The sequence below is a fragment of the Diabrotica virgifera genome, chromosome 3, assembly GCF_917563875.1.
Source record: "Diabrotica virgifera virgifera chromosome 3, PGI_DIABVI_V3a".
Taxonomy (NCBI): Eukaryota; Metazoa; Arthropoda; class Insecta; order Coleoptera; family Chrysomelidae; genus Diabrotica; species Diabrotica virgifera.
This window is the reverse complement of record NC_065445.1, coordinates 276,557,582-276,583,933: the sequence shown is the minus strand read 5'-3', so window position 1 is coordinate 276,583,933 and position 26,352 is coordinate 276,557,582. Positions and strand designations below refer to the sequence as shown.

The 26,352-nt window shown below is 32.4% G+C and overlaps 1 protein-coding gene across 1 annotated transcript in view; it reads right to left on the bottom strand.

The window, feature by feature from the left end:
- Window positions 1-407: 407 nt before the first annotated feature.
- Window positions 408-26,352, bottom strand: part of LOC126882758 (putative tRNA pseudouridine synthase Pus10) — a 28,267-nt gene continuing 2,322 nt past the window's right edge. Inside the window, exons 2-4 of the mRNA XM_050647752.1 lie at window positions 21,286-21,515; window positions 11,901-12,132; window positions 408-7,557 (exon numbers count right to left, since the gene is read on the bottom strand). Coding sequence (XP_050503709.1) covers window positions 7,373-7,557; window positions 11,901-12,132; window positions 21,286-21,515 — 647 coding nt within the window. The 3' untranslated portion in view covers window positions 408-7,372. The remainder of the gene's footprint in view (window positions 7,558-11,900; window positions 12,133-21,285; window positions 21,516-26,352) is intronic.

The following is a 26,352-nucleotide window of genomic DNA, read 5'->3' as shown; positions in this document are numbered from 1 at the left end:
TTACTGAATCGATCCAGGAAGAGTCAACTCCAACTAGTAAAAGTTGATTTAAATTTTTAAAATCAACTTTTACTGCTCGTTTCAGTTGGAGTTGACTCCAACTAGTTGGAGTCAACTCTAACTGAGAATCAACTTGAACTGTAACATATACACTGTAAATTATGATTTGGGAGTCCTCGTAACATTCAACGTGTCTTAGTTTGTTTATTTCTAGTGCATCTTTATTGTGATAGTAGTGTTGGTTCGTACAATTCAAGATTGCTTGCTAAACTCGTTTTACCTGATTCTGTAGGGTTTTTTATTGTTCTGGTATTAGTTATTGGGTTTTTAATGAATGCTTCTCACGTTGAGAGTATCTAAAGCTTTTTCCAGAAAGGAAAAACTAACGATTAATCAATTACGAAACGTTCATAAAATAATTTTATTTGTGTATTTCTGGGTTCCATGACATCTTGTAACGCGACAGTTTGAAACCCCAAATGGTAACGGACAATTCGTAACGCCGCGCGTCAATTCGTAACGCCAACATTTAATTTTTTTAGTTAATTTATTATTACTGAATTTATACAAAAAAAAAGGATTTTGCATTTCCTATAGTAAAAGTAATGGTACTTATTTTAAGACCATTTCTTTTTAAATACAATTTACACATATTTTTGCATATATATTCTTTTTAATATGACAACTAAAGCATTCCTTTAATTATTTACTTTGAATAATCACGTTAAAGTTGTAACACTAATACCCGATTTCACCAACGATACCTAAATATTTAAGAATTACCTAAGTGGGTTTAGGTACTTCCTAACTCTAAAACGGATTTCACCATACGATAAGAATTGCCTAAACCACTTAAGCATTACCTTACGTTAGGATACGGATTTCGATCTCCCTAAACTTTAGGTATTACTTATCGTTGACAGTCGGGTTATATTTTTACAATTTTGACTAATGTACTTGTGACGTTTGTCAATAATTTGCTTTTACTTTAATTTTTCTGTTATTCTGTAATATTAGGTATATTATTAGTTGTAATTTTGTATTTTCTTTTATATTAATAATATACCTGTAGAAAATCCTTTGGAGTTTTTTACAGGTCTGTTGACAAAATTATGTAGTCTACCTACTACCTAACAAACTAGTGTTGTGTTTCAAAAACCCATTCATGATATAACTAAAAGTGTGTCATTAAAAAATTAATAATAAAAAGCAATTTTCAACATGTTATATATTTTAAAATTATTTCAATAATGACAATTCAACTAACTTCAATTTTTCGTCCTATGTGAAATTTACAACTCTTTTCTTTTCCTCCATTTCACTGTACATATACAAACAACATACAAGACTGTATTTATTATATACAAACTTAATGCACAAATAACTAACTACTAAATAAAATAACTATAACAGTACAAAACTGAATAAAACCAAATTGGCAAACAAACAATAATGACAAATAATCAAAAAAGTATGAAAATGTCATCTTATTCTTCTTTTTATTTATCAAAAATAGTTCAAACGTACCCTAGGTAATACCTAAGAAAGCATTTCCTAGATAAGCAGTCCTTTTAGTTGTGAAATGCGATTGTTCCTAAGTATTGACTTAAGAAGTTCCTAACGATAAGAATTACTTAATAAGGCAACTGTTTAGGTATTGTTGGTGAATTCGGGCATAAGTCTGAAAAATAGTTAAACAAACAAAAATAGTTTTATAATAATGTATTTACTACAATTAAATTAATCATAGGGTATTACATTAATAGTAATTTTACCCGTCGCCATGCGACGGGCGACGGGGCATGCAATCAATTGCCATATACAGTCAATCCACCAAATTTTTTAAAAATTATAGAATCATCAAACTTTGAAAATAATTAAGAATTACATTTTTAAAATAATAAAAGCCTTGCATGTAAACCAAATAACTATAAAGTTACATACTGCTTTAAATTATTTTTCTTAAAGTACCTAACCAATATTTTTGTCAATTTTGCGAAAGATTTAATTAAGTACCTACTGATGAAGTAGTAAATACAAAAGAAATATATTTCTACCAACGTTAGTTATTAATAATACCTTTCATCAAACGATACTCAAATATTATTTTTAAACACCTTATTTATTTTATATACTAATGAAACTTAATATCAAATAATATTTATGTTTCATTAATAATTTAAAATATTTCAATATACTCCTAACGCCATCTGCTAACGTGTAAATAAAGCATACCCAGAATTGTCAAAGTCAAACCGTGTAAAACTAAGTACATAATATGTACTATTATGTATCACTTTATTAATCAAAGATAGAGTAAAAATTTAAATTTTTAATTATAACGCGGGCACATAAATTTGATACCCTGTATATTGATTTGCAACTATTTAGTAGAAGGTAGCTTTTACGCAGTGGGTTTCTCCTTAATGAGTTTTTCCCTGAAGACTTAAAGACATTTGTAAATACAGTGAAGTGAAATGACAATTTATTTCGGATTATAATTTAAAAAGATTGTTACGGGAAGGTAAAATCCACAGGTAGATGTAATTATTAGTTTTTAGAAAAACAAAGGTAGAGAGATTTGGAATTTTAAGTCTGTTTGTTTTAAGCACAAGAGTATTTGTATAATTTCCGGAAAGTGATTAGGATGAGTATAAGTATTGTTTGAAAGAATGCCTGGTTTTTCGAATGAAAAAGAGAAATGTTTCTGATTGGCTTGGCAATTTGGAATGGGGAAAGGGAAGTTTGAATGTTGAGACAGTTTTGGAAAAGAAAAATCATTGTGTGGTCGGTATCCGAAAGTTTTCGCGTATAGTTCAGAAGCAAGTACTAGTGGTTGTTTGATAGTGGAGAGTAGCTGAAAAGTGGAACGAGAGACAAATCAAATTGAGAAGAAAAACCTCTTTGATTCTGTAAAGTCCAAGAGAGTAAGTTACAAGAACTATAGTTATTAAAATTATTTGTGACACCAAGTAAAAAAGATACTTGGGTCTCAGGAGATTATTATTGAGAGAAAGAGAGGAGAGAGTTTTGGAGTTTATTGAACGAGTACTGGTCAAAAGCGGCCTGGCTTGTGTTTTGGAGAAATAGTTGCTGGTATGCTGCTGGATTGATGTTGAGAACGAAGAGGGCTTTAATTGGTAGCCTAACATAATCAACAAGGAAGAGCTGTTTGGGTCAAGAGGAGACATCATTGTGTGTGAATCAAAAAGGTCAGTCAATAACTTATGTGATAGATGTTCTTTATAATCAGAAGTTAAAATATTTGCGTAAAAGCATATGAATTAAGGTTCCAACATTTCAATAATTTAATATGAAGTATAAGTAGTTTTGCAAATACCTAAACTTGTTTGTTTAGTTTATTTTATAAATGGTATCAGGAACAAAGCGATAAATATTTGTTCAATTATGCCCAAAGGATTTAATTGATAGATTTTCAGAGCATTGCTTTTGATAATAAAGGTATTTGTATGTGCTTATTTAAAATTTTTCTATTTATTTCCTTTTCCTATTTTATCCCGATAAGGATCAACTAAGAGATACTGAAGCCACGAGAAAGGATAAGTATAACTTAAGATAATTTTAGTTAATTTTTGTGACAAAAAGGCACCCTGAGATTTTTTATTAATTGTTTATGTATGATTTGCGTCAATTCAATAATTAATTAAATAAATACTCAATTAAAATAAAAGTAATAGAAAGCAGATCATAACGGTACATAATAATACTCAAATTAACTTATATAAATATAAGTTAATTTGAGTAAAATCTAACTAATAAATAAAAAATAATAAAATTGTTTATTTACTTTTATAAATATTATTTTAATATAATTTGTTTAAAATATAAATAACAAAATTATTATCCGGGATATAAAAAAATGAAGTTTATTAAACGTCATTCAATATTTACATATCGAAACCCATCGAAAATTAATTATTACAATTTACATTACTATACATCGTTTTTAAACTAGGAGCAATTCAAATGCTTGTTTGTAATTGAATCGATTATTGTTGAAAGGGGGTAAGCGTCATTTTCTACTTTTTGAGTTACAGTAAAATCCCTTCCTTCTTTCTTTATCCGCGTCATTTGGTGTTGAAAGGAAACAAACACTGATGCACTGCATGGATATAGTTTATACTGCAAAACTGCATTTAACACCAAATGTGACGGTACGAAGGTCATTGATATATCACCCCTTAATTTTTTTGTGTTAAGAACGTATTTATAGTACGCCCCTAGTATTATCGGTTTACCCTGTATGCTGAATCCGTTTCGGGAATTGTACCGTATATTGTGTGGAATTAGATCATCTGATTTTTTTTCGTTCTCACAGTATTGAATCGATCTTGTGTTTCTCGTGAATTGATGAATTTTTATTTCTTCAAGTGTTTACGTTATTTTAAAACCGCCAAAAGGAATCAAAGTCATAAATTCTTCTATGATATGTTTTCCGTTTGCCCAGAAGTAGAGCATTTGTTTATCTTCGGCGAGTTATTAAAAGAATTTAATGGTTTTTTGAGACTGAATTCTGTCCACTAGAGCTGAATGTTTACATAATAGGTTCCATAGTAGCTATAGGGTTTCTCAAGTGTTTTCGAGTCGACAATCGTTGATAGAGCTGACTTAAGCATTTTTCATAGGAAAAATAGGTGTAACAAACTTTTGAGATCTGTTTATTAATCTTTTTTGGTGATTGGCCGAGCTGTTTTGGTGTGCGTCCGAGGGCTTAACCTAGAGTGTAATTTGCAATTTCCTATTGGTCAAGATTTTGATTGATTGAGTGTCAAGTCTGTTAATTGGTCGTTGAATTGTTGATGGGAAGATCGAATGATTTCTGGAAGGGGCGTTGAATTCTGGGAGATTGAGTTTTGAGGAGATCGAGAAAGTCAGTTACGTTAGAGCCGTCAAGAAGTGAAGTCTAGTTTGAGCAGTCAGTTTCCAGTTTAGTATAGTGAAGTTTAAGATGTAGTTTCATATTGCAACTGTCTTCGCCCGGCTGGCTAATGCTCTGGTAGCTTGCTAATGCTCTGGCTCAGCTCGGCATGACATGGCGGACAGAGGACGTGGACTCCGGCATTTTCGCTGCTGTTAGGCGAATGTCGATATTGTTATACCACTTTTGGTATCATTTTTTTTTACATGCAGTCAGATCCACGAATTAGGCAGAAGGAGTAGAATATTTTTGGTGTTACTAGTTTCAACATCGTAGTTAAGCATGAAGTTTGCTTTCATTTTAGTATTTTGTGATCCCGTTTAATAAACTAGAAAACAAATTATTTTTAATGTTTTTTCGAGTAGTGCAGATTTGATTAACAAAAATACATTCAATGCTGAATTTTTCTATGAACTATGGAATTTTTCTATAAACTATGAGTAACCTGATGTACTTCTATTGTATCTCTTCCTAATTAAAGTGACATTTAGTGAGTGAATTGTGCCTTGGACTTAGAACAACCAAGAAGAACAGGACTATGGTGACAAGGTATTATTTTTTCTTTGTAAAACTTTTTTTTTTGGTAATCACGTAATCTGGTACATCTGTATTTGTAACATCGTAAGAGATCACAGATTAAATTTTTTGTTTCAATAAATAATGATTGATTTGCAAAATATAATCTTATTATTTGTCTTTTCCTTCTCTCTTGTTTCGTAACTACAGCTGAGTAAAGACATAGATAAGGTAAGTCACGCCATATTTGCTTTCATTTAATAAAGTATTTTATTTCGTTCATTACTAGAGTATTGTTCAGTGATTTGGAGTCCAAGTTATGAGAATCACAAATATCGAATTGAATCGATTCAAAATAAATTCGTTAGATATCTGCGGTATAGATTAGATACTAGAGGAATGCAATTTAATTCCAGTCAGATCATGCAGATGTTTCATTTGCACCGTCTAGAGGATCGCAGGCGATACTTTGACCTTAATTTCGTACTTAAGGTGTTAAATGGTATTATTGTTGCACCTAGCATTCTGGGTCGAATAGATTTTTATGTTGCAGCTAGGAATTTGAGAAGATGTCCCTTGCTATCCGCTAGATCGTGCAATACACGTCATGCAGAAAATATGCCTTTAAATAGAATTGTTTCTAGTGTAAATGAGTTTCCAAATATAGACTTTATGGGAGTCACACTAAATGCTTTTAAAAGGACTATTTCACGTGAATTATTTTAATTTGATTTTAATTTTTTGATGTCGTTAGTTTAATTGTAAGTAATGTAAGTTAACTTGTGTTCAATGTTTAATTTTGACTTTTAATTTTAATTGTAAAATGGAGTTTTCCGTCAATAAATATTAATTAAAAATATATATTTTGCATTGACTATGTTTTTGTCTAATTTTTGATTTATCCTTTCTATCCTTTCTTTTATTATTTCTATTTTTTGTATATTTTTGGTTCCCATAACGTAACCAGTGGCGCCCAATATTTTATTTCTTTTTATTTGACATTCTTATTTTGATTTTTATATTTTTTTATTTCTAAGCTAATAAGAGCATATTAATAACATCTTGTTAAGAACCACCCCGTATCTCATCTGATTCTGAGCAACCGAGGAGTTGTTCTCCAAATGGTGTTAGCACGTCACATCTTTATATGACATATCAACATCTTGTCAAAATTTAATTTTCCATTCATGTTTCACTGGCATTTGACGTGTTAATGTTTCAATGGGGCCCACCGTCGAGGCGTTGGTATTTACCATTAATGTTACAACGTGCATATAGAAAGAGAGAAGGGTTTTTTACTATAGCTCGAAAAGTTGAAAATGGTGCGTACCCCCTTTCAACAATAAACGATTCAATTGGTCCAACCGCAGGCAAGTTTACTCCACTAAATTATGAAATTTTTGGCACTATTGACATTTAGAAATTTTTACACTATTGGCATTTAAAATTCATAGGTTAATTAAGTTATATAAGCGATTTTTATGTTTTCTTCGATTGTTTTAGAATTCTTTAGGGACGTATGAGTATAACATAATATTTATGGATTACCGTCGAAAGTTGACATGAACAGCCAAAAAAGAAGATAAAACTGGTTAGTTTTATAGTGACATTATCGGGCGTGAATCTGTCTTTTGAGTTTCCTCCTCCTAGGTTAAAAACAGGGTATAGATTATATTTATTTTAAGACAATTATGTTTTCACGTTAACAAAAATAAACATAATAATTCAATTATGACGTTACGAATTATACCGTTACGAATTGTTGTCGTTACGAATTGTCCCTTGTGCGGTTACGAATTTTCCGTTACTATTTGTGCGGTTACGAACTGTCGTGTTACGAGATGTCGCGTCACGGTATTTTTTATAATATTAACACTATTAACACCTTCATGGGAGGAGAATCACATTCGAAGAGCCTCATTCGTCGCCTTCCGGTGGCCATTCCAGTTCAACTCCCAATACGTCTAACGCCACTACGTCTGTCAGATATCCCGTATAAAAACTTAAATTGGGAACCGTTCTGTCGAAATCCCCGTGTACGAACTCCTTTACGTATGTCCCAGCTTGCGTTACTAACTCTAGGCAAAATAAGTCAGATTCACCTGAAAAAAAAATTAATCAAAATAAGATTTGGTATACATTGATCTGAGAAAAGCATATGACAGTGTGCCTTTGGTAAAGCTATGGGAGGCAATGGAGAATACAATAATATAAACATAGAAATCATAAAAGTAATACAAATTTTTTATAATAACACGACCACGAAAATTAAACAAGGAAACAAACGGGCTTTTGAAAACTAAAGAGCTCAAGCAAGGATGCTGCCTCTCTGCAACACTTTTTAAAATATATTTCGAACAAGCTCTGACAAATGGGAAATGGAAATGCAAGATCATGAGACTCCCATTAATAATTAACTATTTTTATGGGAAATAAGCCACAATTTTACCAAAAAAATGATTTTATTAACGTTTCAAATCCCAAATCGGGTTTCGTTGTCAAAATACAAAATACTACTAAAATAAACAAAAATGTTGTTGCTAAGTAAAAACAAATTCTTTTAATAATTTATTTAATTTGACTCATTTATATTGGCAATTCAGACGTATATTATACATTTTAAAGTAAAATACTTTAAAATGATATCGCCAATATTTATGAGTTGCGTTCCTGGGACGACTTTACTAAAAGATAGTTCATTCGATTACATGAAATCAATCCCAATTCAAAAATATCCGTCACAAAAAAATCATAGCATGTGATCTGTCTTTAAAAAGACAACCAAATGCAACGATGACAGTAAAATCCTCTCGTTAGAGATTCCATAGTAAATCACGAGGGAAAAACCAGGAAAAAACCTCGTGATACTATCTCGACATCGTAAGTATTTGGTCTTACATTTCATTTACTTTCAAAAAACTAATACCAAATTCTGACTTTAATATGTTTAAATTATAAATAATATTAATAATACATAGATATACAATAAGTAATACTAAAATATAAAATTTGTACTAACTCGATATGTTATTGACTTACTAATCGTGGTATTTTCTTTCTATTGACTTCCTCTTTCAGTATGGGTAACCACATCCTACTGCATTCTACCGAGGAATTTGCGACACAATTGGTTTCATTTAGCATAATTAGAGCCGCTTCTTTGATTTTTCTCTTTTTACTATCTGATTCTTTCAGGACTATACTTGAATCTCTCCACTGAACTCTATGTTCATTATCCCATGCGTGTTGACATATTTGAGATCTATCAAATTCTCTATTTTTAATATAAGACTGATGTTCACTTATTCTAACGTTTAATGGTCTTGATGTTTCACCTAAATAAAATTGTTCGCATTCACAAGGTGTTTTATAAATGCAATTTTTTGTTCTTTCTTGTTCATTGTTAGGTTTAGTTTTAGATAGAATAGATCTCAATGTGTTTGTTATAAAGAAATGTTAGAAGGAAATAGCTTCATAACAACATTAAGAAACCAGTATGGCCAACAAACATATTGAGATCTATTCTATCTAAAAATAAACCTAACAATGAACAAGAAAGAACGAAAAATTGCATTTATAAAATACCTTGTGAATGCGAACAATTTTATTTAGATGAAACATCAAGACCATTAAACGTTAGAATAAGTGAACATCAGTCTTATATTAAAAATAGAGAATTTGATAGATCTCAAATATGTCAACACGCATGGGATAATGAACATAGAGTTCAGTGGAGAGATTCAAGTATAGTCCTGAAAGAATCAGATAGTAAAAAGAGAAAAATCAATGAAGCGGCTCTAATTATGCTAAATGAAACCAATTGTGTCGCAAATTTCTCGGTAGAATGCAGTAGGATGTGGTTACCCATACTGAAAGAGGAAGTCAATAGAAAGAAAATACCACGATTAGTAAGTCAATAACATATCGAGTTGGTACAAATTTTATATTTTACTATTACTTATTGTATATCTATGTATTATTAATATTATTTATAATTTAAACATATTAAAGTCAGAATTTGGTATTAGTTTTTTGAAAGTAAATGAAATTAATGTAAGACCAAATACTTACGATGTCGGTATAGTATCACGAGGTTTTTTCCTGGTTTTTCCCTCGTGATTTACTATGGAATCTCTAACGAGAGAATTTTACTGTCATCGTTGCATTTGGTTGTCTTTTTAAAGACAGATCACATGCTATGATTTTTTTGTGACGGATATTTTTGAATTGGGATTGATTTCATGTAATCGAATGAACTATCTTTTAGTAAAGTCGTCCCAGGAACGCAACTCATAAATATTGGCGATATCATTTTAAAGTATTTTACTTTAAAATGTATAATATACGTCTGAATTACCAATATAAATGAGTCAAATTAAATAAATTATTAAAAGAATTTGTTTTTACTTAGCAACAACATTTTTGTTTATTTTAGTAGTATTTTGTATTTTGACAACGAAGCCCGATTTGGGATTCGAAACGTTAATAAAATCATTTTTTTGGTAAAATTGTGGTTTATTTCCCATAAAAATAGTTAATTATAAAAATCATAATTCAGAACCACACTCCCATTAATATAGTCATCGTTTCGCAAACGACCAAATACTAATAGCACAAGAGTACGATGATATCTGTTACATAACAAGGAAGCTAATAGAGGAATACAGGAAAGGGGGAACAGAGATCAACACAGGAAAAACCAAATATGAACATCGATGGAACGCAGCAGGACTTGATACTAGAATACTAAAATGTCTGGGTATGAAAATGACGAATGGCGGAACACTGGACGGAGCCATTAAAGAACGAAATATTCGGGACAGGAAAGCAATTGCGCTGCAGGAAGATCAAGAAGAATATCACTAATGAACGGATTCGTGAAATAATGGAGGTAACACATACAATAAATGACAAATCAACGAAATACAACTAAGTTGGTTTGGTCACGTAAAAAGAATGCATGGGGACAGAATCCCAAACCAAGTACAAAACTGGAAACCGCAAGGTAGACGAGGAAGAGGTAGACCGAGGAAGAGTTGGCAGGCAGGAACAAACAAAGCCATGGATGAAAGTTGATCAATGTGCGGACAGAGAGGAATGGCGAATGGGCATCGGAAGACGGAGAACATTTTAAACCGATATTATATTGTGATGAATTTATAACTGAGACCGGCCCTGCCCCTAGCAGTAAACAAACAACGGGGCCACGTCATCGACAAGTAATTTCTCCGCTAAGCGAGAATTTTCGAGAAACCTATTCCAGGCGTTTGAAATGTTCGACGGTGGATTCTAGAAGCAGGGCCGTATCTATATAAGTTCAGTTCAGTTGTTAATTTGAATAAGTCGGTGTACTTTGATATGTATCGGGCGCGGTATATTGAATTTGGAATTATGTAGATAAATTATTAGATTTGGTGTAATAAATAAATTAGATATCGTAGTTTGTAAAATAAAAGATATAAATTCAGTGTTTTTGATTTGTTTAGAAGTAAGTTATTAAAAATAAATAAAGTCAACGAAAACTAAACATTAGTGCCTAAAAGATCATAGTCAAGACAGTTTTGTAAACGATAACATCGAGGAAAGCTGGGAAAAACTCAAAGGTACAAAAATGTAGGTTTTGCTTTTCTAAATATAAAGTACAACCTGTCATATCCGGACCTCCCCATATCAGGACGGTTCTGCGCCGTCCGGATCTACCGAAATCTACCGAGAAAGGCAGTCCTGCTGTTGGACAACGCACTAAAAGAAGAACTAAAAGATGGCGAAATAATGTATTATAGAATCTATAAAACGTGTCTATCGACGAAAGTTGTTGACGGCGTTGATTACTGGAATGTATGAAGGAGAAAACGTTTCAGAGACTGTAAAAGAAGTAGTGGTCTTGATATCCGGATTTGTTCATATCCGGATCGGTCTGTCGCCACATTGATCCGGATATGGCAGGTTTGACTGTACTGGATTTTTTTTTTGTTTTTCTGTATGACAAAAATTGGTTTAAATATGGCTGTTTAAAGTTTGCATACACTCGTGATTAGTGACTCGTTCAAGCCCTTTCAACTACAACCCTTTCAAAAATAAGCACTTTGAACCGGTAAAACTTACAATCCTTATTAACAATACATATATGTCAATTGTAAAGCGGTACCGAATAATTTCGATAAGAATTTTTGCCATGTTTTATTCTAAAATATATTCTTTTAATTGTTAATGAGGAAGGTTCGTTATGAGAATTATGAGAAGTAGGGCAATCGGGCTGTATTAACAACTAAAATACTTATCAAGAACTGATAGAATAAGGTTTGAACTTGAATTTAGGTACTTTTAAGGAGGAATTATAAACAGTGGCGCTGTAATAGCCAATGATTGAATTATATGAAAATTCCCAAAAGCAGGGTCTGTCAGACTAGGCGCGACCTGTGTGTGAGGTTAAATAAAACATTACCTTCAACTTTAGTAGCTTTCAAATCGTAGATGGTTCTTTCCCTAACCAGTTGTGATCTTCGGTGCAAGACCCTTATTGGTGTTTTCTGTTGAATTACACGTGGTGTTTTGAAAAGGTTGATTTGCTCGATGGTTTCGTCAATATCTGGAGATAGGGTTTTACATAGAGCCAAGTAGGTTTTTCTTTTTTCTTGTTCGCCCTCTTTGACAAGCTTCAAATCGCGCTGGAAAACCTAAGATCACAAAATTTAGATTAAGTTCGTTTCATAACAGGTGGTTGGATTTTATTGTAGTTTCTACTAAATGTTGAGAAAAGGGTTAATTAGTTCCTTTTCTCTGAGCGGGCTCTACCACTTATTTAAGGGCCAAGGTAATGTCAAAAAGAGGTATTTTCCTTAGGGGATTCAGAAAATAACCATCATGATAGAAAACTACTTCTTCTTCTTCATGTACCATCTCCTCTAAGAAGGTTGGCAACCATCACGGCAATTCGCACTTTCGATACCGCTGCTCTAAAAAGTTCAGCAGAAGTGCAATTAAACCAAGCTCTCAAATTGTTTAACCAGGAGATGCGTCTTCTTCCGCGACTCCTTCTACCCTGTATTCTTCCTTGCATTATTAATTGTAACAAGTTATAACGCTCGCCCCTCATAAAATGTCCCAGATATTGTAGTTTTCTGACTTTAACTGTATTTAAAACCTCTTTATCTTTTCCCATTCTTCTCAACACCTCGAAGGCTTCTAAGGCTTCTAATCTGTCCGAAACATCCTTCTTTAATGTCCAAGCCTCCAACCCATAGAATAATACGGAGAACACGTAGCATCTCAGAAGTCTTATTTTTAAAGAAATTGTAATGTCCCTGCTACAGAGTACTTTTTTCAGTTTGTTGAAAGCATTTCTTGCCTGTCCTATTCTTGCTTTAATCTCTTCTGTGTACTCATTAGTTTCATTAATTATTGCACCCAAATATTTATATTTTTCAACCTTTTTAATTTGTTCTCCATGTATTGTTATGCTTTCTTGGCGCTTGGTAGAAAACTACTACCACACATTATATGAGTCAAAAGCAAAACCATCACAAGGTAAAGGCGAAAAACACTGAAAAATAGTAAAAAAATGTCGGATCTGAAGATATACCAGATATAACAGAGGACGAAATAAGAAACACAGTGAGTACGATGCAAAATAAAAGAGCTCCAGGTGGAGAGGGAATGGTATTGGAAATGATAAGTATTGAGGACAACACATCATAAAAATACTAAAAATTATATTTAACAAATGTATAGAAATATGTGAAGTACCCACAGCTTGGGTAAATGCTGTTACCTAAATGCTAACTATAGACCCATTAGTCTCTTATCAATCTTGTATAAGCTGTTTGTGAAGATAATTCCATTGCGACAAACAACTAAACTGGATATTTATCAGCCTCGGGAACAGGCAGGATTCAGAAGAGGTTATAGCACCATATTTATATCATATACAAGTAATAAGAACACTAATCGAAAAATTAAACGAATACAACATAACGCTCTGGATAGCTATGGTAGATTACGAGAAGTCATTTGACTCAATAGAAATTTGGGCAATATATATAATGTTCTTGAACTCCTAAGTGGAGCATAGAGCTTCAGTGAAAACGCGCCATCGGGTTCTATTTTGCGCTAGGGCCTTCACCTCATTCCAAGACTTTCCTTGACTTCTTATCTCGTCCATGATGGATCTTCTCCAAGTTTGTGCTGGGCGACCTCTTTTTCTCTTTCCTTGGGGATTCCACTCTAGGGCATTTTTTGCAATACTGGAACTATCTTTTCGGAGTGTGTGACCTATCCACCCCTACTTTCTGTATTTTATTTCATTTTCTACCCTCTTTTGTTGGGTCAGGTGTAGCAGATCTTCGTTTCTGATGGTGTTTGGCCAGAAAATACGAACAATTCTTCGTAGACACTTGTTAACAAAGACCTGCAATTTGTCTGTAAGGTATTTTGTCACTTTCCAGGTTTCACATCCATAGAGTAGAACAGACATAACATTTGACTGGAATATTCGGATCTTTGTCCTTGTAGTATATTCTCCAGACCTCCAAACAGGGTTAAGCATGCTGAAAGCTTGTTGAGCTTTTCGTATCCTCATACGAATATCGTCTTCTGTACCTCCGCTTTCTGTTATGACACTTCCAAGGTACGTGAAGTTCTCCACATTTTCAATCTGCTTGTTGTCGATATTAAATAGCGTGTTGCTCCTTGCATTTATTCTCATCGACTTGGTTTTACCAATATTGATTTTTAAACCTATTTTATTGGCCTCAGTGGATAGTGTTTCCAATTGGTCGGCCACATCCTGGAACCTTTGTCCTAACAGGCAGATATCGTCGGCGTATTCCAGATCACTTAGGCGTGTGGTTAACGTCCATTGTATCCCTTTTGTGTCGAAGTCTAGTTTGGAGAGAACATAGTCCAGAGCTATGTTAAACAGAAACGGAGAAAGCACACATCCCTGTCTGACTCCAGTAAGTACGTCAAATTCGTCACTGTTGACTCCATTGTGTGTCACGCTGCACGTCGCCTCAGTGTACAGTGACTTTATAATGGAAATTATTTTATGAGGAATGTTTCTTAGCTCTAAAATTTTCCATATAGCAGCATGAGACAGGCTGTCAAAGGCACGTTCGAAATCGACAAAGACCATGTATAGAGGTGTGTTCCATTCAACCGATTGTTCCATTATTACCCTCACTGTATTAATGTGATCTATGCAGGAAGATTCTGGTCTAAAACCTGCTTGATTCGCTCGAAATTCAACCTTGTTTGTTAATCTTTTATGTATGATGATCGTAAAAATTTTATTTATGACGGTAAGCAAGGTTATTCCTCTCCAATTTTTGCACAGTGTGAGGTTGCCCTTTTTTGGAAGCTTAATAATATTACCTTTTTTCCAGCCCGCTGGAATGCGGTTTGTTTCCCACACCTCTCGGATTATGGGGAGCAAAAGTTCAGCGGTTAGATGCGGGTCAGTTTTAAGTAGTTCGGCAGCAATGTTATCGATTCCCGGGGAACTGTTATTTCTCAGAGATTTGATAGCTGTTATTATCTCCATTTTGGAAGGGGACTCGCAAGATATATGCAAGTCTACATTCTGCGGGTTTTCGACAATTTCATCCGCGTTATCCCTGGGCGTGCCTAGCATCTCCTGAAAGTGCTCTTTCCATCTCTCTACTTGATCATCCGTTGTAGTAAGTAATTCACCTGTCTTGGATCTTACAATGTTCGAACAGTTGGGCCCATTTTTTGTTAATCGTCTGGTAATTTGGTACAGCTCTCTAGTCCTGTTGTGTTGTGCAGCTGTTTCTGCTTGTTTTGCCAGTTCTTCAGCCCACCTTCTTTTGTCTCTTCTTGCATTCCTTTTAACTGCTTTATTTAGTGTTTCGTATTCTTGTTGTCGGTTCGTTCTTTCTTCTACAGTTCTTGCTTGCAAGATATCTTTTTTTTTTTTTCGTTGTTTTCTTTCCTCGATAAGATTCCAAGTTTCATTTGATATCCATTCCTTTCTATCTTTCTCTTTTTTACCCAGTTTGTCTTCAGCTATTTCTGTCAGAACATTTGCCAAATCTTCCCAGCTATTTACTTCACGTTCTCTTGTTTTTACTTGAAGCTCCTCCCTAAACATGTGTTTTTCTGGAAGAGTTTTTAATTTGTTCAGGTTATATGTGGGTCTGTTGGTGTTTCTTGTGATTTTGTTTTTGTTTTTTGCCATCTTGATTTTAATGATACCAATTAACAGATGGTGGTCACTTGCGATGTCTGCTCCTCTTTTATTTCGTACATCAAGAAGACATGATCTCCATCTTTTTGATATGGCGATGTGATCTATTTGGTTTTCTCTGGTATGACCAGGGGCAGTCCATGTTACCTTGTGAATATTTTTATGTGGGAAGATGGTTCCACCAATAACTAAACGGTGATTGGAGCAAAAATTTGTAAAGCGCTCTCCATTTTCATTCATCACTCCCAGGCCATGTTTGCCCATTACGGTTTCTAAATTAATATTATCTTCTCCAACTTTGGCGTTCATATCGCCCATCACTATTAGGATATCGCCTTTGTTTACTTGTTGGGTTGTTTGTTCTAGTTGTTCGTAGAAAATGTCTTTATCTTCGAGGAGAGATGTGTTCGTAGGAGCATAGCACTGAATAACTGTTATCTTACGGTATCTGGTATAAAATCTGACAGTCATAATTCTGTCATTAATGGGTTTCCATGAAATGAGGCTTTTTTTTTTGGCTTGTTTACTGAGTAGAAGACCCACTCCGCTCTCGTGACTTCCATTTTCTTTACCACTATATAATAGAAGTTCTCCTGTTTGGGTATGGTGTTCACCATTGCCCAACCATCTTACTTCCGATAGACCAACAAAGCTTAATTTATATCTGTTTAATTCTTTTACTGCTTGAGCCAGTTTAGAAATCTCATACAGTGTTTTTACATTCCAGCAACCAAATCGTGTCCGTGTTTTCGGTGATGCCAAAGTCGTCAACATTTGGGCAATGCTAAGCAACAATAGAGTTGATGACCCATATTCAAAAATCAATAAGTATATAATGTTGATATATGACAATGCAAAATCGCAAATAAAAACAGAAAAGATAAAACTGCAAGGAGGGGTTAGACAAGGAAATTCTATCTCACCCAAACTATTTAAGTATCTTAGCTTTAGAAGATATGTTTCGATCTTTGGAATGGGCAAGTAAAGGAGTGACGATAGACGGTGAAAACCTAAACCGTCTGAGATTTGCCGATGATGTTACGCTAATAGCAAAAGACAAAGAAGAATTGCAGGAAATATTATTAGACCTAAATATCAAATCAAAAGAAATAGGATTAAAAATAAATATAGCAGAAACTAAATATCTAACCAACGAATCTCTAAATATAACTGGGAATATAACTCTGGACAGCAATAATATAGAAAAGGTTGAGTCGTATATATACTTTTTCTTCTTCTTCCTTCTTGTATGTAGGCTTTAAAGCCTGTTTCTTCCTCAATATTAGCCTCCTAAATTGTTTAAATTATTGCACTATCTTTTTCTTGGTCTGCCAAAACTTCTTCGTTCATTTGGTGACTTATCTCGTGCTATTCGTACTATCCTATCCTCCTCCATTCCACTAATGTGTTCGTTCCACTCCTGTTTCTGTTTTGTCACCCATCCATTTATGTCTTTTACATTGTATCTTCTTATGTTTTCGCTTCTCTCCCTATCCAACAGACTTTTCCCTGATATTCGTCGGAGTATTTTCATCTCTGTTGTTTCTAGTAGTCTTCTCGTTTTAGATGTGTCAGGCCTTGTCTTCGCCGTGTATGTTAATATAGGTCTAATTGCTGCTTTATAGATTCTTGCTTTTGTGTCTTGTCTTAGGTGTTTGTTCTTCCAGATTGTGTCATTAAGAGATCCCGCCGCTTTACTTGCTTTTAAGCTTTGTTGTCGTACTTCCTCTTCAACATTATCTATACAGGGTGTTTGGTAAAGAATTGGCCATAGCTTAACTTTAGATTCCTGAGGTTAAAATAGGTCGATTTAAGCTAACTTGCCTTAGCACAAAAGTAGTAGCTGTTGATGATGATTGAGAAAAAGTATGGAATAGCTGTTGATGATTAATAGCGGACGTCCAAGGGTGTGGTTCAAAATGAGGTTTGGTTTTATAAGGATGTACTCAAAATCTGTGGCTTGGGTCCAAAAGGGCCAATGTCAATATCTTACTTTTTTGTACTAGTACATTCTTTCACGGTTCTTGCTGTAACTTTTAAAGAACTGCTTGGATTGACATGAAATTTGGCATACGCATAGCTAACATGTCAAACAAAAAAAGTGATATGGTGCCGATGTGTGCTTTTGTCATGGAGGTGAGTTTCACCCCATCTCGGAGGTGAAAAAATATATGTTCAAGATAAGTCCCGAAATGGATAAACTGACTAATTTTAAGCAACTTTTGTTCTATAGAGTTTTTTCACCAAATCAATACTTTTCGAGTTATTTGAAAGTGAATATGTTAATTTTTCAACAAAATAACCACGTTTTTAGACGGTTTTTCGCAAATAATTCAAAACGTAAGCATTTTGTCGAAAAAAATATTCTTAGCAAAACTATAGCCTATAAAAAAGTGAAAAAAACGGTGTATATATTAGGTCCCTGTATCTAGCAAAAGCAGAGATATAGTTAATGAAAAATAGGTTCATATTCGAAAAATTCCAAATAGAATAATTCAATGTGAAATATCCAAATAATGAAGCATTCTTGGGAAAAACACATTACAACTTTTTTAAAGTGTTTAAAAAAAGCTTTATTTCTGTTTTTATAAAAAAAATTTCTAGCATCAAATGTAAGCAAGTTACGCTCAAAATAAAGTTGGTCCCTTTTGTTTTGGCCAAAAAAATCAGGAAGGCCACCCCCCAATTAGCAACTTAAATGGAATTAATCGTTACCGCTTCACAAGTTACTTTACTTATGTCGTGTTTATAATATGACCTGTAAGCTTCATCGATTCAAAGTGCTTATTTTGGAAAAAATTTGGTTTTAAAGTAAAATTTTTAAAATTTTTAATTTTGAAAAAAATGCTTTTTTTTTCAAAATAACTTAAAAATTGTTAGAGATATCAAAAGTCTTAAACAATAAAAAAAGTCGGCTTTACTTTTCTGAATATTTTGTATTTTGTTGTTTTTCTATAAGACAAAAATTGGTCAAAATTCGGTGTTTCTAAATTTGCATACACTCGTGATAAGTGACTCGTTCAAGCCCTTTTAACTACAGCTCTTTCAAAAATAAGGACTTTGAACCGATGGAACGCGAGTAAAAAACTTGTGAAGTGATAACAATTAAGTTCATTTGAAATGTTACTTAGGGGGTGATTTTCCCGATTTATTACCAAAAAAAAGGGACCAACTTTATTTTTAGCGTAACTTGTTTACTTTTGATGCTAAAATTTTTTTTTAAAAAAACAAAAATAAGCAGTTTTTTAACACTTTAAAAAAAGTTAAAATGGGTTTTCCCCAAAAAAGTGCTTGGTTTTTTGGTTATGGCACGTAAAAATATACGATCTGGAATTTGACGAATATGAACCTATTTTTCATTAGCTATAACTCTGCTTCTACTAGGTACAGTGACCTAATATATATGTTATAGTCAAAGCCCGAATTTCAGGCACTCCTAGGTTTGACTAGGCAATCCTCAGATCTGACTGACGGTCTTAGTCAAAGCCCGAAATAAATTACCGTTTCGGCCTTTGACTAGTCAAACCTAGGAGAGACTAAGTTGGTCAGGCAAAGGTCGAAATTTAATTTTATTAAATCGGGGTTTGACTAGTCAAACCCCGATCAGCTATTAAAATGTCGTAATTTGTTAGATTAGGATTAATAAAATGTCATTTTTTAATTATAATGTTTATTATTTTTATATTGTCGTAATTAAAATAAAAAAATTTTTGTTTATTCTCGCATGTTGAGGCATTATCATTATGGCATTTGGAGTTGCACAATACGTTTGACCTTATACACTTACATGGTTTTAAAGAGCATTTCTTATTGCATTGGTATTTTATAAATCATTGTCCTCAAAATTTAGAATATTTTTTACTAATTTCTCTTAGAGACAGCTTAACGTCTGGAACATCTTCGAAATTAGGAAAATTCTCTTTGCATTCACTTATTTGATTTCTTGAAAAAAAAATGTGTTTATTGTTCCGTATTTCATATCAACTCTATATAAACCGTCAATTATTACCGTCAAAACTGAGCATCTTTTTGGCACGCGTTCGAGCACTGACAGAAAAGATTAAAATAAATAAAGGAAATGCGATTGAAGGTCTTCATGACCAGCCTATAATGTTATGGAACAATTAAGTGAAAAAAAGTCCTCCATTTTTGATCGGAAAAACTGTAACAATACCCATCCCCAGCTTTGATAGAGCCAAAAGAGATGCTTGAAATATTTTGGGTATGATACAAGATAAAACAATTGACGGTTTATATAGAGTTGATACGAAATACGGAACAATAAATACACTTTTTTCAAGAAATCAAATAAGAGAATGTAAAGAGAAATTTCCTAATTTCGAAGATGTTCCAGACGTTAAGCTGTCTCTATCTCTAAAAGAAATTAGTACAACAGATTCTAAATTTGGAAAACAAGGATTTATAAAATGCTACTGCAATAATAAATGCTATTCCATATTACGTAAGTGTAAAAGGTCTAACGTATTGTGCAACTCTAAATGTCATAATGCCTCAACATGTGAGAATAAACACTAATTTTTTTATTTAAATTACGACAATATAAAAATAATAAACATTAAAATTAAAAAATGACGTTTTATTAAACCAAATCTAATAAATTACGACAGTTTAATAGCTGATCGGGGTTTGACTAGTCAAACCCCGATTTTATAAAATTAAATTTCGACCTTTTCCTGGTCAACTTAGTCTCTCCTAGGTTTAACTAGTCAAAGGCCGAAACTGTAATTTTATTTCGGGCTTTGACTAAGACCGTCAGTCAGACCTGAGGATTGCCTAGTCAAACCTAGGAGTGCCTGAAATTCGGGCTTTGACTATAACATATACACCAAGTTTTTCACTTTTTTATGTGCTATATTTCTGATACGAATATGTTTCCACTAAATACTTACTTTTTGAGTTATTTGCGAAGAATCGTCTGAAAACGTGGTTATTTTGTAGAAAAATTAACATATTCACTCGCAAATAACTCGAAAAGTATTAACTTGGTGAAAAAACTTTATAGAACAAAAGTTGCTTAGAATTAGTCATTTTATCCATTTTCGGACATATTTCGAACATATATTTTTCACCCCTAAAATGGGGTGAAAGTCACCCCTAGGGCAAAAGCACACATCGGAACAATATCACTTTTTTTCTTTGACACGTCAGCTATGCGTATGCAATTTCATGTCAATCCAAGCAGTTCTTTAAAATTTAGAGGATTTGCAATATTTTACATTTAAAGAACGTACTATACGGCTTTATTTAAAATTTAATATTGACCAAACAAAACGCAAAAAATTGGCATTGGCCATTTTAACACCAAGCCACAGTATCTCATTTGGTGTTAAAATGGCCAATGTCAATTTTTCCCTTTGACCCTTTTAGAACCAAGCCACAGAAATATAGTCGGTTCAGAGAGAACATTTAGTAACAGAAAATAATTTAAATCAAAACACTTAAGACTTAAGAAAGGGGTTAAAAGCGTGATAATATTGCCCGTATTGGGTTTAAATTAGCGAAGAGTCGTATTTAAAATAGAAAATGTGTAGAAATGGTTTTAGATTAACAAGTTGACATTTCTGTATATCTTTTTCTAATTTTCCTAAACAAAGTCAATTACCTCTTTAAGCTTTTTCACTACTACCACTACTACTTTCTCGTCTGGTTGCAACATTAATTTTTCTATAATCCTACACTGCTCTGTAGTTATAGTATTAAATTTCGGTTGTTTAATCTGTATATAGAACGGTCTACCGGTGCCTAACATCCTCGTGTCACTATCTTCTCGCCCACTGGCTGAAAACACCATTTGGTCCTCCGAACACCTAAAACAGTTCCATGGTAAAGCTTCTTTTAAATAAAGGGTACCCCCCGGTATGATAGGCAAAATGCCCTCACTCCCAGAATTCAATGTTTTTTTTTTATTTTTTTACGTTCTGTGATTAAAATATAAGACAGCGCAATTATAACCCCCACCAATGACCCTACCAACAAATACGTCATTTTTTTTACTTTTGCAGACGGCAATTTTTTTATTTTAATAAAAACTATTAGGTTCAGATTTTTGTTTTCGTCTAATTTTGAATTGAATTTTGAATTCCTAATTGAAACTGCAAGGCAAGCATTATAAATATTTTATATTCATCCCGTATGCACGCCAATGGTGAATATAAAATTCTTATTTGTATGTCAAAAAATGTGCAATAACCACCTCTTAAAACCTACCAAATTTCATTTGCATATCTCAACCGGATTTAGAGCAACAAATAAACTGTCAGTTTGTAAGAAAAAGAATGTGTGTGTACTTTGTACGCACGTAAGAAGTTATACTTCTATTATATGATTTAAACGAAATTAATATACTTTTTATTTATATTTTGTTTAAATATTAAACTAATTTATACTTACTACTTCTCAAACATTTTTATTAGAACAGTGCCAAAAATTAAAATAATAAAAGAATAAAACACACACAAACACATTAAACAAGCCACAAATGATGTCTGAACATTAATTGTCGAAAATTTTTTTAACTAAATACGTATTTTCTGAAAATACAATTATATAATAAATATACTTACAATTATAAAATGTATTAAAAAAAAACAAAAAAGAAAGTTTCTATTGGGACTCGAACCAGCGCTGATAAGAGCGGTTGGTATTGGAATTCATTCGCCTTCTCCGCTTAGCCACGGACACTATGTGTCATTATTTACGAAGATCGACTAACTAAACGGATTAAACTTGTGATATTTTGATATTTTGAAAATTGATCAAATTATTTTAATTTTGAATTGAAATGATTTAGAATTGAAAAAATACAACAAAACATAGAGTAAAAAACAATATATTAGGTGAATATTGATAGAAATTTTGATGGTAATCAAATTATATAAATAAAAGTATTACATACTATGTATTTTGGCAGATCAAATAGGTAGGTTTATACCCATGATACATTAATAATTATTACGTACCTGTTGCTTTTAAAAACTATTTAAAAGTCACTACAATATTATAAACTTTTTTGTTTCTGTCCTCACAACAATAAAACTAATATATTATACATTTGTTTACCTTTACCTTTACCTCCAAACCACAGCTGCCATATCGGATAATTTTTGACATGTCATTTGAACATCCAATCAGAACAAAGTTATAATGCGCATGCGCCGGGCTGATAGGTTTTAACATATAAAAAAATCACCCTCTATCGCCGGTAAAGAAGTATAACTTCAAAAATCGGAAGTATTTTTTTAATTCCCACTAATTTGTTTGGACTAATTAAAAAAGTAATTAGTTTCATTTTAAAGATAAATAAGTTTTATCATACAGTGGACGATTTATTAAAATTTAATCAAAAGTTAAAATTTTTTGGGAAAAATATATTTTTTACCTATTTAAACAAATTACATTGTTAATTATTTTTTTTTAATTTAGCTTAAATGCCTTGACAACTAATGGCCGTTGGCAGGGTACAGTTGATTTCACAATTAGATACCTAGTGTAATGTGTAGTGTGTGTGTGTGTGTGTTGAGTACCTAAATGCCTTGTTACTTTGAAAAGTCGACTTTATTGTCTTTACAAAGACACGCTAATTGTATCCAAATGTGAGGTCCTTCCGGTGAGTACCAATTCCTTTTTAATAAATGAACAATTTCCTAGCCAGCTGACATTAGAACTCACAACCCGTGTATCCAAAGGCTCCACTGTTTACTGGGCTACAGACGGGACAAATGTTTTTAATTCTTAACACAATTTTCAACGAAAACTTTTCGTTTATAAATTTGCAAAAGTCTGTGTGTTATTGCGTCGCCGCTCCTGCAATACTTAGAGCAGATGTATCGATGGATTCTTATGTAGTTTTGTCTTCTGAATCCAAATCTGAAAACGGCATTTCGATATCTCAAACCGTCTTCGAGATAATCGACCTCAAAATCTAAAATGTGACGTCACAATCCGGTTATCTCCTACCAGGCACTAAACGTCAGCTGAAATATTTGATTAGGAAGTAGGCTACTTTTTTTAATCTGAATTTGTTAAGCAAAGCAAATGTTATTATTTATATTTGAGTTTGACACTTCGTTAATGTCAACCTAAATTTTAAATTATTTAGCTATTAATAAAACATAAATGACATTTTATAGTGAATTTAATTATTATAATAATATGTGTAATAAATGCATAAAAATACAATTTGAGTATATTTTGAAAGCAATAATACATATTATACTATATTAATAATGAATCAGTAGAAACAATTATATTTAAATTTGGTAAATTACCTATAACTCCACTCGACCAGCGACCAGCGCACACAACTCAAAATACAAGTACGCAAATACGATTGCGTGAAGCGTGGCGCAAAGCCGTGGAATTTATGAGACTCGCTAGGTCTGTAGATCCAAGTAAAGTTCATCAGTAAAAAGTATCTTTATCATGTATGTATTATTTATTTTACAATATTGGAAAATTGTTATTTAAAATGTGGTTTGGAATAAAAAAAGTATGTTCTGATATATGAAATTACATCCTTTTAATGGAAAAAAATATTTGACGAATTTTCTCAAATTATGGATACCAACACCATTTTCATTTATAACTCTTGTATTTTTAATTTGACGAAGAAAAGTTATTCTTCATAAAAATCTCTTCTTGGTCTAAGATTTATGATGAATCCAACCATCATGAATCAAATTTTATTAATTTTATACGAGGTATGTAAAAAAATATGAATTTCGAGTAAAGTATCTTTATAGTTCACAACATTTAAATTAGAATGATGTACTTGCACATTAAAACATAATTTTTAATTCTTAACAGTTTTTCGTAATAGCAATTTTCTATATTATGAATTTAAATAGGTATATAAACAAAGTTTTCGTTATGATAATACTCGCATTTTCAGCTTGTTACATTTGTTTTCAATACATATTTCAGTCCTCTACAAATAGTTCCTCGTGACTTTTGATTTAAAATAATTAGAAAAGCAGGAATTCAACAGTTTAGAATTTCTCATTGAGTTTATTCCTATTGCCCGTTTGACAGTTCACCACCCGGTATATTATAAATGTTGTTTTAAAACCTGATGACCAGAAAATTGTCATGTAATTTACATTATTACAATTCCAAGGTAATAAGTATCATTTTCTTAGTAAAATAAAACAACTGGAAATCAACAACATTGTATTTCCACTTTACATAACCACAAATTGTTATGATTTAAATATAATATTTAATTAGTAAGTATTTTACATATCAATTACATTGATTCTTCAAATTTCTCATACTTTTTTCTTTTAATATAGATTTGACATATTTTTTGGTCCCATATTAGTTTTTTCTTAGCCACTCTTCTTCTTTCTTTAAAATTGTTTTATACTTTCATTCTTTCGTATTGGAACTTGGCGATTATTCTAGTCCAAATAACTTAGTAGCTTCACTAATTTGGAAGATATACATGATGAAAATTACATTTTTAACTGCTGCTTCGTTTCGATTTTCAATCCGGAAATCACTATTAAAAAAGATTATTTCAAAAAATAGGGAGGTGTAATTATAACTAGAAAACATAGATATATAATACTCTAGATTGCGCCCTGCGATCTTAAAATGGGTGACGGTTGCGACAGAGATAAATGAGCCTATTTGGTCGGTAGTCTCTTTTTAATTTAAGGGGAATATGGACGACGTGAATATCCCACTTTATCGAGTAATATTCGTTGACAGTTGGAGCGGGTGGTGACGGGAAATGGTCTTTGGTCTTCGGACGTGGATAATCGTGGTTCGAATCCCATACCAACTTTACTTTTTTTATTTTTATTTAATCAATATTGCGTTTATTAGATATTTTTACATCTGAAAAATGGACCTAAGTAAATCTAGCAGATAATAAATAATGTATGTATAGTAAGTTAATATTGGAATACATAATATGTGAACTGCATAGTAAAATAAAAGTCATTCGTTATTAATATAAATTCGTCCTTATTCGAATAATTCGAATGATGTGAATGTTTGTTTTGCTTCTACTTTTTTAAAAAAATTGTAACAATAGTTTCATAAATAAAAATAACGTCTAATTACTTATAATTGAATCGGTCATTTCAAAAACAGCAAAGTCCACAATTTTCAGAAACTAACTTTTTGAGAGAAATAGACTCCTTTAAGATAAACGTTGTGTGCAAAAACGACACCAGTCCAGTAAAAACATTAGGAACAAAACTACAATATAACTGAATTTTGATGTCATCTATTTCATCCATCTTTCGACTATATAGGTAGTTAGTTTTCTTTGCTCTTCTGTAAAATTAGGAATATGTTGTTTTTGAAATGACCGATTCAATTAATAAATCGATGGTACATTATGTTGATATTAATTATTGGTAATTGTTTACGAATATTTTTAACAATTACTTTATACTATTCTACAATTAACTTATTCAAAAAATAACATTGGCTTTTATATTTTTAAAAATCTATAGGTACCTACACAGTTTTTCTTATTTGTTATATATTTCTTTGCATAGATTTACTTTAGAGATGTAATAATATCTAATAAACGCAATATTGATTAAATAAAAAATAAAAAAAGTAAAGATTGGTATGGGATTCGAACCAGGATTATCCACGTCCGAAGACAAACGACCAGTTCTCGTCGCCATCCGCTCGAACTGTCAAACCATCT